Source organism: Scardinius erythrophthalmus, assembly GCF_964197995.2.
Source record: "Scardinius erythrophthalmus genome assembly, chromosome: 13".
Taxonomy (NCBI): domain Eukaryota; kingdom Metazoa; phylum Chordata; class Actinopteri; order Cypriniformes; family Leuciscidae; genus Scardinius; species Scardinius erythrophthalmus.
The window spans coordinates 27,496,087-27,510,367 of NC_138233.1; the positions used below are offsets into that span (position 1 = coordinate 27,496,087).

General features: G+C 38.4%; 1 protein-coding gene across 3 annotated transcripts; it reads left to right on the forward strand.

The window, feature by feature from the left end:
- The first annotated feature begins 2,490 nt into the window (after positions 1 to 2,490).
- maea (macrophage erythroblast attacher, E3 ubiquitin ligase) lies at positions 2,491 to 10,636 on the forward strand. Of its 3 annotated transcripts, none has more exons than XM_081382860.1 (9): positions 2,491 to 2,577; positions 5,435 to 5,617; positions 5,699 to 5,902; positions 5,980 to 6,102; positions 6,260 to 6,336; positions 6,442 to 6,550; positions 6,668 to 6,801; positions 7,011 to 7,206; positions 9,031 to 10,636. In XM_081382860.1, exons 1-9 carry the CDS (start codon positions 2,509 to 2,511, stop codon positions 9,124 to 9,126), a joined length of 1,191 nt encoding a protein of 396 aa, XP_081238986.1. In that variant the 5' UTR covers positions 2,491 to 2,508; the 3' UTR covers positions 9,127 to 10,636. The 3 variants fall into 3 exon arrangements, with proteins under 3 accessions (XP_081238986.1, XP_081238988.1, XP_081238987.1); XM_081382862.1 differs by lacking the exon at positions 2,491 to 2,577 and adding an exon at positions 2,960 to 3,160; XM_081382861.1 differs by lacking the exon at positions 2,491 to 2,577 and adding an exon at positions 5,290 to 5,325.
- The last annotated feature ends 3,645 nt before the right edge of the window (positions 10,637 to 14,281 follow it).

Below are 14,281 nucleotides of genomic sequence, written 5' to 3' on the forward strand. Positions count from 1 at the left end.
AATAATGTAGGCGAAGCCACTGGGAGACCGAAGATGGCTGTCATTCACTGTATTGCATTAGTAGAAAGCCAGTTAATACAAAGATTTGTAATAAAAAGTATTTTTCCAAAATTAAGTATTAATAGTATTTTCGTGCAATGACCGTGGGGCGGGAACACCTGTAAAAAAGAGGCTCTTCTTTTACTAGACCTTCTTTCTAATGTTTGTAAGCTAGTGTCCTCCTCAGCCATTAAACCTTAGAATGACTAAGGTTTAATGGCTGAGGAGGACACTAGCTTACAAACATTAGAAAGACTGGACTAGGAAGGGCGTGGTCTCGGTAGGATGCAGCCTTCCGTTTGAGAAACACCCCAGGGGAGTAATGTTTCAGAAAACATTGAAGCTTCCCTGGGTGCCACCATCGATAAGCAGACCATCACCTGCTGTTAGCATTCCATTGACTCCCATTCATTTTGGTGTCACTTTGACAGCGAATAACTTTACATCTGAGGCGTTTAAAGACTCCATTACTTTATCTTACGTTATGGCCCTGTGGAAGCAGTTTTTGTAAAAAATAGGCTAACGATTGCGTCATAACCACACGACTCTCTGTCGCACAGTAGAGAAATTACCGTATAGACAGGAGAAGAAGCTTGCGGGCAATCGGGGGGACGTGGAGGCAAAATGACAAAATAATTAATCAGAATACTTAGCAAAAGTTTCTCCTGCTCCAAGCTTATGGACACCTCCTACTCACACTCTCCGTCTCTGCAAGTTTCGGAAGGGAATGATTCAGATTTCTCTTGGCACAGCTACTAGAAGACAGACGGGTTGCTCACGTCACATCTACGTCGTCAAGCTCAGTTTGAGTCTGCGCAGTACGGTCAGCCATCAGGAAGTGAGTGCTTCTAATTGACTTCACTTTTCTCCGTTTAATCCAATGGGGTCGCTGTGTCCATTTCTTTTACTGTCTATGGAAACACCCATGATGTCACTGACGCGAGCAACCATCAAACACGTCCGTCTAGCTCGGTCTTAATATTTATTCGATTTTAGTACTTTAAACTATACCTTTAAAATTAATTGGTTGAAACAGTTTAGAAAGAACCCAGCGTCTTTATGGAGTTTTATTCCTAATTATATTTTTTCTCAATTTGGTGGTCTGGATTTTCTTCTGTTATGTAACTACAAAAGTGAAAAATTACCAGCAATATTATCTGCTTTTCATAGGCAGTCTCTTTTGGCTTGGTCTTTGATATTTAAGCACAACTTTTCACCTCATAAATATTTTATTTGGCATAACTGTAATATTTTATACAAGAATAAATCTATATTTTTTCGGAATTGGTTTGATAAAAATATCTTGTTAGTCAGTCAATTAATTAATTCTCAAGGATTGTTGTTTTCATATAAGGAATTTCTAGATCATTTTCAATTTCCTGTTTCTCCCAAAGAATTTTCATTAGTTATGGGTTCAATCCCATCAGGTGCTCTTGCTTTATTGAGAGGAACTCAATCTCTACTTCCAGTCTCTTTGAGTTTGGTCAATACTTCTGTTGGCAAATTGTGCTTTGCTTTTCCTTACAAAAACAATAATAGATCAGTCCGTTCACTATTTCAGCAAGACATTGTAACTTTACCGCCTGTGACCGCTTACTGGAATAATGCAGTTGGTAACATATGTTGGGAAAAAAGTGTGGATGCTTCCACATCTCTTTTTTTTTAACCAATAAAGTGAGAGATTTCTTTTAAAATAATTCATAAATGCAGCCCTGCAAATCAATACATGAAAAAGTTCAAAAAGGATATTTCCTCCAGTTGCTCTTTCTGTGACATCTCTGGCGAAACTGTAGTTCATCTTTTTTGGTATTGTCCATTTACGAAAATGTTTTGGCAAGATGTTTTAGGATTTATTAGGTCTGAAATCTAATGAATGTGTGTTGTATTGGAAGGATGCGGTCCTAGGCTTTGTTGATTTTGACCAATCTAAAAAAGGTCATTTTTATGTGATTAATCTGATCTTGTTACTAGCAAAATTCCATATTCATAAATCCTAAATATCTAAATGCTAAACCTCTCTTTCTTGTATTTGTGAAAGAACTTGAAAAATACTTATTTTCAATTAAGTTGTCTGTGAATAAAAAAGCCTTAAAAACATTAGCCTATCTGTTTGTAACTCTTTTCCTTTATTCAGTGTCATGTAGCCTAATTCTCATAATTTGTAAATGTTTAATTTATATTCTTTAAAAAAAAACGTCCGTCTAGCTCGTGTTTACATAGAAAAAAGGAAAAGTAGCGCAGTGGAATGGGAAAACCGCCGTTCTGTGTGAACGGTCCCTTATAACTACACGATGGTGAGGAAATAATGACAGTATTTTAATTTTTTGGGTGAACTTACTAACCCTTTCAGGACACATCTATGCACCGCCACACAAGGAGGCAGTAATGTCCAGTCTAGCTTCGTTGCCGCAGTGAAGACCAACGCCGAGAAGAAGACGAACAAACGCTCCACAGTTTCCCCAAAGCAAGATGGCGGTGCAGGAGACAGCAGCTCAACTCTCTATGGCCCTAAAGGTGCAAGAATATCCAACTTTAAAGGTCTGTCAAGCCTTTCCTCTCAATACTCTAATCGTGCAACTGAACAGATTCTCTATAGCGCTATATGACCTCCATAACCGATCATCAAAACGGAAATGATCGATCAGATGAAAGTATGTGTCTGCATTTATACAGTTAACTGGTTAGCTCTAGAGCTAGGCAACTTAGCAAAACAAGTCTCACACAAACACATCTCACCGGAGTGATCGCAAACAGTCGGGCTGTGACATCGTCTGTGTACAGTTATAAACCGATGGATCTATAAAGCAGAGCAATAATAAGTCGAATAATGTCACCGCTGATCCGCGACACTCTTGCGTTCCGACAGTCTTGTTTTATTATTAGGCAGGCGCAGTAATATCCCATCACAGGTTTGTCCACTAGTGCAACCGATGCAGATTGACGAGAACCATTAGCGATGTGGATAGTGACACGAATCGTAATCGGTTGTTTAGCTATTGTATAATCGAGTACTTCGTTTTGAACGCTGTCGTCTGAAAATATGATCTAGACACAGCATGATTTTCGTGTCTCTATATAAATGCTGGAGGAATAGACACATGCCAATGGTGACCAGAGCTCGGTATGCAAGCGATTTATGCTCTATATTAGGATCATATCGCATCGTGTTGCGTTGATCAGTGGCAGATCTTAGCAGGTTATAGCTCAGGTGTTGATTCTCGATGAGGGGCTTATTATTTAATGGTTGGCACACAGCACCTTTGTTCTCTGCGTCACTGGGTTTTCCCGATTGATAGCGTCGATTTGTCTGTTAATCGATTCCTTTCATTGTTTAATGATGAGTTGAATGCTTTGCAACGTGATTTAGTTCATTGATCTCCTGTAAAATGACGCCTGTTTATGTACACGCGCACTGAATGTCAATAATATATGGTCTTCACTGCTGTGTCAAGGGCATGTTGCATCTGAGCTTGTCTTGCTGCATTGGGAATGATTTCCAGTACCTTCTTAATCGTTGCATCATGATCTTACCATGTAAACTAGCCACAGGTTTTTTTTCCGTGTGCAAAATCTTAAGACACATTGGTTGAAGAATGAATGAGGTAGCTCTTTTTGTAAGGTACTGAATATTTTAGAGGGTCAAAGATCATTAAAATGAACACCTATTCAGACAAGCAATTTGTGTAACAGAATAGAGCTCTAATGGATACATGTATCTTTTTGACAGTTGTAATGTAAGGTTTTAATTATGAGTTTAAGTTATAGGCATAATGGAACAGTAGTTTATCATCTATTGTTTGATAAAGAAATCAATATCTTAAAATTGTTGATTGAAATGTAAGATGATTTATGAATCAATCATTCAAGCGAAACTGATATTAAACCCAGCCTCCCTCTCGTTCGGCACGAATCCAACAGTTTCCATATTCGCGAAGTATTTGAATGCTAAACTATTATTTATTATGTAAACTAGGCTTTTTACTTTACTCGTGTTTGTGACAGTTGTAATGTAAGGTTTTAAAGTCCCCATGAAATCAAAATGGAAGTTTTTCTGTCCAATCAAATGCTCTCTAGAATCTGAAGCTCCGCCCCCTACATTATAAATAGATGCTGAAGCTGCGGCTAAAATCGTCACTTGTTCACACATTTACCACACATTTACTATTTTGTACATGATGAGTGACACGTAGTGCACTAAATAGGGGATAGGGAAGGATTCCGAAAGTAAATGCTTTCTATTGGTGTGAATGAAGACTAATTTCACGGTCACTGAATCAGCGTAGCTCGCACACAGTCTGCTCCGGTCCAGAGATACGAGAGCACAGAGCGGATCATATACGCCAGTCGGCGCAGACCACAAAGCATATCGGACCCATTTGAATTCTGCACTGAATGCAGTATTTTAAAGCGATATGGAGGAGGTTAGGAGGAGAAACAGTTTGAGGTTAGGAGGAAACTGAGACTTTACCGAACTGAACCTAAAGTCCCCATGACTTTGACATATAGTTGTGATATAGGCCTGAACGAAACGCTATTGGCTATTTAAAAAGAGAAGGAGCTGCTCTATGTCCCGCCCTGTCTTCCTGTTTCAGTGGAAATTACGTCAACACATTGAATAATGCTGCGTGATTCAAGGCACTTCAGTGGCACCCCAGTAATTAGGGGTTTAAGTTATAGGCATGCATGATATGTTGATTGTTTGATAATGAAATAAATCCATATCTTAAAATTGTTTATTGAAATGAAATATTTGATTCTGTATAATTTTGTTTTTGGCCTAGTTGTGAGCTGATTTATGCATCAGTGCTTTTTTGCATGAATTCTGGCCTGCATTGAGGACCTTTCACTTCTCACTGCCAAAAATTAATAATCCAATTAAGGTTTATAGCTTCAGTAATAGCATTGACTGATGTAGGGAGTTTTCTACTCTAAAACATCTTAATACTACTTATCTGCCCTGGTTGTAAGGTGACAGATGGCCTGATCAAAATAAACTGGTGGATCCTGAGAAATAAGGTTGAAGTTTTATGCATCTCTGCCTCTTCCAGAGCTGTTCATTCTGGCCTAGTGATCATGTCCATCTTTATGACCTCTCTCAGATGGAACTACTTATTTAGCTAATTCTGAATCTTACGAGTCAAGAATATTTGCTTCCTATGGATCCACTGGACATTTCAATGCTCAAATCACAGGATTTTAATGATGACTAGAATACTAGAATGTAATTTATCGGGTGAACTAAACCTTTAGCGATTCGAGAGAGAGAGAAATGGAATGGTGTATGAGGTGCTTTTTGAATTATTGTCGTGAAGATTAATATTACCAAGCAACATACAAAGACGCTAGCCGAAATTGTGCCTACTGATGAAATTCTGTTGTTTATTTACCTCAATAGGTTCCTTATGAAACCTTGAACAAGCGCTTCCGTGCAGCTCAAAAGAATATAGACCGGGAGACCAGTCACGTGACGATGGTGGTGGCAGAGCTGGAGAAAACGCTCAGTAACTTTCCAGTGGTGGATACCGTAGTCTCTCTCCTGGATGGGGTGGTTGAGAAGCTCAGCGCCCTCAAGAGAAAGGTATGCTGAGGCGCCATCATGTTGAATTAGTTCAGTTTTACTGATTCACACTAAAGAGTGAAAGGGTTTCTTATCTGATAGGCAGCTGAGTCTATCCAAGCAGAAGATGAGAGCGCTAAGTTATGCAAGCGACGCATAGAGCACCTGAAGGAACATAGCAGCGACCAGCCGGCCAGCGCCAACGTTTGGAAGAAGAAGCGCATGGACCGCATGATGGTGGAACACTTACTACGATGTGGCTATTACAACACCGCAGTCAAGCTAGCCAGACAAAGTGGGATTGAGGTGCGTCTCCACTTCTCCTGTGCGTCGTGGAAGGGTTTAAAGTTGGTTCTCATATTGGCTGTGTTTTGTCTTTGTAGGATTTGGTGAACATAGAAATGTTTCTTACTGCAAAAGAGGTTGAAGAATCTCTTGAACGTCAGGAAACGGCTACCTGTCTGGCTTGGTGCCACGATAACAAGTCTCGCTTACGGAAAATGAAAGTAAGATGCTGGGTTTGTTTTTCTCCCAGTTTTTACTGTCATTATGTTTTGTGGATATATTCGTTGCAGTCTGTGTTTTCATTTCAGAGATGTTTTGTCGATGCAATTTGAAAGGTAAAGTTTATTCAGTTTTATTGAAATATGTTCTTGTTCCCAGAGCTGTTTGGAGTTCAGTTTAAGGATCCAGGAATTTATTGAACTCATTCGACAAAACAAACGAATGGACGCAGTAAGGTATGAGACAGACATTTAACTGAATTACTGTAATTTATTGTTAAACATGAATGTAGATCATACGTATTTGTTGATGTTATGAAATAAAAATGAATCTCATTTTAGACATGCACGCAAACACTTCAGCCAAGCAGAAGGAGGGCAGTTGGATGAGGTACGGCAAGTGATGGGCATGCTGGCGTTTCCCTCAGATACGCACATCTCACCATACAAGGTAAATTACATTTCTGCACCTATATTATCTGAAACTGTTCTGATATTGATCGTTTAATGTTTCTGAATATGCAGTTCAGTGGTCTGCAACTTTTTCTTTTTTTGTCTTTCCTCCCAGGATCTTTTGGATCCAGCTCGCTGGAAAATGCTGATCCAGCAATTCAGATATGACAACTACAGATTACACCAGCTGGGGAACAACTCTGTGTTTACCATTACCCTGCAGGCAGGGCTGTCCGCCATCAAAACCCCGTATCCTCTCTGCATTAATGTTCATCATCCTTAGGGTTTTCAGGTTGCATGTCCAGCAGGTCATTTATTCAACCGATTCTGAGTAATGCAGCGATTTTAACAGTATTTTTGGCTAGATGACAATAGAAAGGTCATTGTTTTTAAGTGACTGTAAATGGTACTCTTTTGGTTTAACTGAATAGTCGTTGACCTTAATTCCAAGTTTACAGGCAGTGTTATAAAGAGGATGGCACTTCCAAAAACCCAGACTGCCCTGTCTGCAGTAAGTCGCTGAACAAATTGGCTCAACCTCTTCCCATGGCCCACTGTGCAAACTCAAGGCTGGTGTGCAAAATCTCTGGCGAGGTCATGAATGAGAACAACCCACCCATGATGCTGCCTAATGGCTATGTTTATGGATACAATGTGAGTTTTGAAGCTAATTTTGTGTCATTTTCCTATTCAATGTATATATGCTGTAATTGTTCAATGCCAGGGCTGCACAAAGATATTCAAAATGCGATTATCAAATTTCAAAGGCTGCGATTTATTTAAATATCTGCGCTGCGTGTTTCAGAGTAAAGCGTGGCACTGCGCAGCTCCTTTTCCACCTGTGATTGCAGCATCTCGGGGCGGATTGGTTCACAGTGAACGCTGCTCCACACGAAATTCGTCTTTTTGGGTTACTTAAAGGAGAACTCGGCAATTCTAGCGAACTCTAGTCACTTCTTCACTGATTTTCCCTTTTGTTGTCGCATGTTTTCCCCACGAGCTCCCCCTACAGCTTTGGGGGGGCGTATATGTCACAACACGGTCGTAAAAAACTCACTTGCGGCGGCCTCCTCCCCCTCTCTACCGCTGCTCATGTGCGCTTGTTTTGATCGGAGCAAGCCAACTGTATCGTGTGGAGCTATGTCTGACTACCGAGGTGGGTAATCTGGTAATACATCATACATGCGTGTGTGTTTATGTTGAATTGCCATAAAGCAATTCGTGTTTCGCGCTCATTCTCGTTCTCGCTCTCGCTTCTCACGAGACTTCCAATTTCTATTTTGCCGGGACGGTAGTCCCCAAGTTGCAAGGTTGGTTTTCCGCCTGGGAACGCTGGGGGGAGCGGGGAAAGTCACCAATATCACCAGAACAGGTTGTTTAACCATCCAAATGATTTCTAGACAGTTGTATTAAGTTAAAAAAGTTACCAAGTTCTCCTTTAAAACATTTAAGCATTGACATTTATGCATTTGGAAATACAACATGTGCCAGTCATCTTCCTATACTTGAAATGAGAAATGCTTATCAGCAGAAGAGAAGCTTTAACACCGTGTCCTAACTACACGCGACGATTCAATTTTAGAAACGGTTTCTATTTTTCTGCGATGTCGCGCTGGAACAACAAACACAAAGTGTGGCAATGATAATCTGAGGTACTGTCTATGTGCTTTATTTAATGTTAAAAGCGTGAAATGTGACTTTGTATATCATTTAGTGCTCCAGCTTTGTAGCTGTAAAAGCAACAATGGATAATTCACCTCAGATCTTGAAATGAAACAAATGAAAACAAGAACGTTAAAACTGTAAACAAACAAGTGTATTATTTGACAAAGATTGTTTTAGTAACTCGGTAGCCTGTGTATTTTTTAAATGGTGTAATATTTGTGAATTTGATTATGTAGCTACTTATCCATTTTCTTGCGAGTGCCGTCAAGATTACTCTCTAGTGCTGTGCACTTGCCGCAAGACAACCTCCACGCGCTGTTCTGATTGGCTGTGATTTTTGATTGACGTTGTGGCGTCTCACAGTGGCGTCTAGTGTGGACAGACACACTGCCTGATGCTGGAATCTTATCGCATCGCATGTAGTTAGGACACGGTGTTAGGCCTTCCTGCGGTTTTCCGTCAAATAAGAAGTTTGGTGGTTTAACATTTAAAAATGAAGAAATTAAGGCAGCCTTAAATATTAGTTTTGTAATTTTACAATTGTAATGTAAAATAAAAGGATTATATTATTTTTTATTTATATATATTTTTTTATTTTACAGTGAAATATTACTATTAATAATTTTATTTAGTTTTTTTGTAGAAGTAATAATATATGAATATAATCACATTTTTTTTGGCCCCACAAACAATTGTGTACACCTGCAAACAAGCACCTGAATTATTATTTTTTAATAATTGTGCAGCCCAATATTATGCTGTTAGCAATGCTGTATATATAGTGATTTACATTTCCTTGCCTCTGGTTTTCAGTCTCTCTTGTCCATTCGTCAAGATGACAAGGTGGTATGCCCCAGGACCAAAGAGGTTTTCAACTTTTCCCAGGCCGAGAAGGTTTATATTATGTGATGCGAGCTCCACTAAACCTCTGGAACGTTACTTCTCGGAGCCATCGTAGGCTGGGTGAATCTCATGTTGACATCATTGTCCAAGGGTGTCAATCCTGCGGCCCTTGTTCCATGCAAGTGAAATTCATTGACAATATGCCCTTGTCCTCAACCGGCCTACAAGACCTTTTCTGAACCGATTGTTCAGAATCACAATGGAGTTGTTCTGCGCGAAACAGACTATTGTGACGAGGGAGTTTTCTTTTTGTGTGTGGTGTTTTTAAAATGGTTGATAGTCTGGCATTTATTTAACTTTTCAATAGTGTAAAACAAACCAACGCGACTCCATATCAGTTTATCTCAAAGGAGCTTCTGCCTTGTAGTGTGTTAACAAAATGAATAAGTCATTTTTGTTTTTTGAACAAGGGCACCCATTTAGGTCATTATTTTTAGATAGATTGTGAGTAGGTAGTTGTAGAGAACACTCTGATGCCTTGCTTTTGCACCTGTGAAATCTGCGACATGCATTTATGTTAATATGATATTTTGACTGACATCCTCAGTTAATGAGGTAACATGTTAAAAAAGCTGTAGCATTTATAGCAATACTGCTCTGCTCTGATGTACAGACAAGACACGACAGTGTTCTTTTGTGTCAGGCTTTTGTTAAAGAATCACAATAGTTCACACAGTACATACTATATGGACTTCTTATATCATTCATCAAAGAAAACTTTCTGTGTATGACCAAAGTCCTTTAAGGACAAGTATGCAAGATTGTATTCTGATGGATATGCTTACATTTGGAGGAGTGTTTTTTTAATTATTATTATTAACTAATGGTATGTTGTGTTATACAAAACAATATCATATGTTGTTGTTAACTTCATGCTGCATTTAGTGCCGTTTTTTGACCTGAAGGATCAATTGTAAAATAGTAAAGCAGTTTTTTGGGGTTTCAGGGTAGATTCAGATCTTGCACAGTTTATTACATAGACTGAAGTTTATTGGGGTTTTTTCCCCCCATTATCAAAATTTGCTGTCTGTCCATCCTCGATGCCCTCATTTTGTGATGTAAATGTCTTATGTGAGGTTTATTCTGCTGCAAAACTAATTAATATGGATCTTTTCAAATATACAGGCTAGTTTTACATTTGTCTTACATTAGAATTTCCAAATTCATTGTAAGTAACGTATGTATATACAGTCGTTTTGAGCACAATTTGCAAAGCAGGATATTGGTAAATGAAGGTTTTGATAATGTTCCCCATGCACACAACCCCAGAAAGTCTCAGGTTTCACAGGATCAACAGCAGGTTACCAATGGAGGGGGGGCTGTCAATGAAAGGCCCTCTGATATTTTAGTTTCACTTTAATGTGCACCAACATCCCTTCCTGTTGGAAATAATTCTCCAAGTATGTGTTTAACTGTAATTGTGAAAAGACTTGCTTAGAAACTGCGCATGCATGTGTATTTTGGTAGGGTAGATGGGTTGTCCGTGTCGAATTGCCAATAAAGATTGATTTGATTATATATTGTCATTGTCTGCCTGAAAACGAGGTTGAACTCAAAATGGGGAAAATTAAGATTTCTTAAAAGTTTGCAATAGTCAAAGAGTAGCACAGCTATTATTTGTCACATATGAGGCAATTGTAGCCTACTAATACATTAGACACATGAATACGAAACAGTTCATATTCAAGATTTTCTTTTGATGCTAAATAAAAAAATAAACACACTTTGCATTTTTCTGTGGGTTTTACCTGGTCTCTGCAATCTTACTTGTAATGGATTGCATGGGTTGATATTGTGAAGCAATAATTAGTTTGAGATCTAAGATTATTAAATAAATTGCCTCTTTTTACCATCATTGCCACATCTTTCCCGTGTTTGCATATTCAGTTACAAGGGGGAACATGTGCACTAGAATTATGGGTTTGCTTAAACCCTGTTGCCTTTAAGTAAAAATTTAAAACAGTTTTGGATAATGTATGAGAATGTGAAGTAGCGGGTTTTCTGTTCCCCATTGACCTTAAGAGGTCATCAGATCTAACCACAGCTTAGATCTACTAAAATCTGCTATTTGAACTATATGGTTTTGTGTCGTTATAAACGTGGATAGGAGAACAGAGAAAAACACAAGCTCCACAATCTGTTGTAAAACCAAATCTTTATTAAAAGTCAACAAAAATGCGGTTTAATCACCCATTGTGAGAGTCATTTCGAGGATGCATCAGAATTAAGAGGCATTCTACGCTCTCATTTCTCTTCAGTTCAATTAATTTATTGGCATGACGATTGTTTCAATGTAGGCTATTGCCAAAGCATTTCCAATCATCATACAGGTAAGTAGAACAATGAATCTTTAAAATCACAATACAATTTTAAATCACTCCCTGTAATTATGTATGTGGTGAAAATGTAGGGGGAGCAATCAAACTCGGGTTCGGAACAGGCAATCGAACCAAGTGTGAAAGCGCACTTAGAGCACATTCAGGGCATTTTAGAGATACCAAATGTTTATAATTATCATTTAAATCATTTAAATTAGTATGTCTGGTATGTGGCCTTATGTGATTCGAATTATGGTACAATGTTGCCTTGAGATAACACAGTATTTTGTTATGTCCTCTATTACATTTGATGATAGATAATATAAAGTTCTTGAAAATACTTCTTTACTTACCAGTGAGGGTGCACTCATATTTTTCTGGGTGATTAACTGGACGCAAATTAGTGAAAAATTTGCCCCTGAGATATGTTTGACCAATAAATGGGTCTCTCATTTTATTAAAAAATAAACTAAAATAGACTTTGTTGCCTGGAGACAACACTGTACAATAGAGGTTTAAAGGCACAATGTGTAATATTTTTGGATTAATTCATTTCCTACCGAATCGGAGAGAAATGCAGTCGCAGAGACTCTCTTCATATTAATGCATAATGATGCATTTAAAAGTCAATGGCCAAACGGATCTTTATAAAAGCCCACATTGTTATTGCAGAAGAAAAATAAAACACGGATAACATTAATATATATATATATATATATATATATATATATATATATATATATATATATATATATATATATATATATACTGTATATATATATATATATATATATACTGTATATATATATATATATATATATACTGTATATATATATATATATATATATATATATATATATATATACTGTATATATATTATCAGGTTAAACTTTGATTAGTCAGTTAAACCGTTATCTAAACCTCTCACCGCCGGTCGCACATATCCGCCATGTTTTGTAGTTTTGTAACACTTGTTACTCATGTTTGTAATTCCTCCTCCAAAGCGCAATGGGTTGTGCTTGTGGGCAATATTAGCCTTAAGAGTGTGCATGGATCCACACTTCGAAAATACACTGAAAATAGTAGACCATCCAGGGACTTCTGGCAATCTCTTTTCAACATAATATGCTTTGGAACACACTTATTTTAAACTCACATACTGTTTAGGATGTTTAGAATGGATAGTATGGACATTGAGACGCAGGGCAGCACACGGGCCTTGTCCGTGCGCCGCCTCTCCCGTTACCCTCGATTTCCGGTTTTATTTTGTAGAAACCATTGAAACACCAAAGACGCTTTAATATATTATTTGTTTAATTAGACAGGTGAGCAACTGTTTAAATCTTGTTTTCTTGATTTATTGTAAGGACCATGCCTAATATTGATTTATTGATAATATAAAATGACATATTGTGCCTTTAAGTTGTCAGTGATGGCAAATGACCATGTTATGTAAGGTACATCCAGCCGGTTGTTATCTCAGAATAAACCTCCGACGCGGAGGGGTCTTGCAACAGCCTTGAAGTGGGTTTATTCTGAGATAACTGGCTGGTTGTACATTATCCCGGTTATTACATGGCTATTTGCCACATAGGTAAATAATTAGACTCGAAATATTGATCTGAGTTGAAATATTTTATTAGGTTAGATCTAATTAGATCAAATGAATGAAAGTTTAAACATGCTAATGTGCATAGCCTTTAGATTTGTTGTGTTTGTTTTATGTTTGCCCCGAGAGGAATTCCTCCACAACTTGTAACATTCTAAAACAACATTCAGAGGCAATGAATAGTACATTAAAGGTGGTATCAGCGATTTCAGGCCCAAACATAAATGATCACATTCATCTAATATTTCCTAACGATCCGCTAGCTGCCCGCCCCATAAGCATGCCGTCAAAAAAACGCGTCTCTGTAGGCAGCCTAGGCTCTGAGATCTGCACACAAAAACACTTGGTATCAACATCACCCAAAACCAAAATTAATAGTGTTCCAACCAATCACCGACAGGCGCGTGTGTTGTGAGGTTTCTACTACTGCGATTTTTCGGATAAAATTGCAAAAATCCAGGTTTGCTATGCTTGTTTGTAGGACTGCACAATTTGGTGGTTATAAAATAATTTTATTTTGCAAACATGAATAATTAAATTTTACGACTGTAAAATTACAATGCTAATATTTAATTTACTTAACCATACTTGACCATTTCCAACAGAGTGTGAGAAAAGTCTGGGACGCCAAGCAAGCTTCGACGGACGAGAAACGCAGATGCATCGCACGGATGGCCCATTTGGACCAACAAGTCAATAAGAATTAGGCAAAATCTAATCATATAAATCTAGACTAGCTTATGATGAAAAACATGTCAATAATTGAATCGCTTTCTATTGTTAACCTACCAACAGATGAATTCGATCCATGGCCTACATCTGACAGGCATATCATGTGTCCAGAGGCATGTACCACTGCCTCTGCTGACTGTGGCACCTGTGAGGTTTAAGCACACATCTACAGCTGTCTCTTCCTCAGCGACCACAAACTGCTCTCAGGAGAGCCAGTCCAGCTCTGAACCCAGAAACTGCCAGGATTCTGACTGAAGCCGTGTCAGGACTGTAGGTGAGTCAGTCTGACCTGGCTGTGAGAAAAGCTACATCAACACTTACCCTTGCCTCCTCTGTGCGCAGGTATTCTACGGACCCATAGGCCCCTTCAGAGGCATCGCTGAAGATACGTACTTGCCGATTACAATAAGGGAGTCCATCTGGGAACTCACATAGCACCGGGGTAATTTGATTTGAGTTAGATGTGGCAGTTCTCTTTGCCAATCATGTCATGTTTCAAGAA

What these genes read in the sequence shown, in the direction of transcription:
- maea (XM_081382860.1), top strand. Translation starts at nt 2,509, where the DNA reads ATGGCGGTGCAGGAGACAGCAGCTCAACTCTCTATGGCCCTAAAGGTG. An exon ending in AAGAATATCCAACTTTAAAG is followed by an intron (nt 2,578 to 5,434) that starts GTCTGTCAAGCC and finishes TTACCTCAATAG; the next exon opens with GTTCCTTATGAAACCTTGAA. An exon ending in CTGTCCGCCATCAAAACCCC is followed by an intron (nt 6,802 to 7,010) that starts GTATCCTCTCTG and finishes CCAAGTTTACAG; the next exon opens with GCAGTGTTATAAAGAGGATG.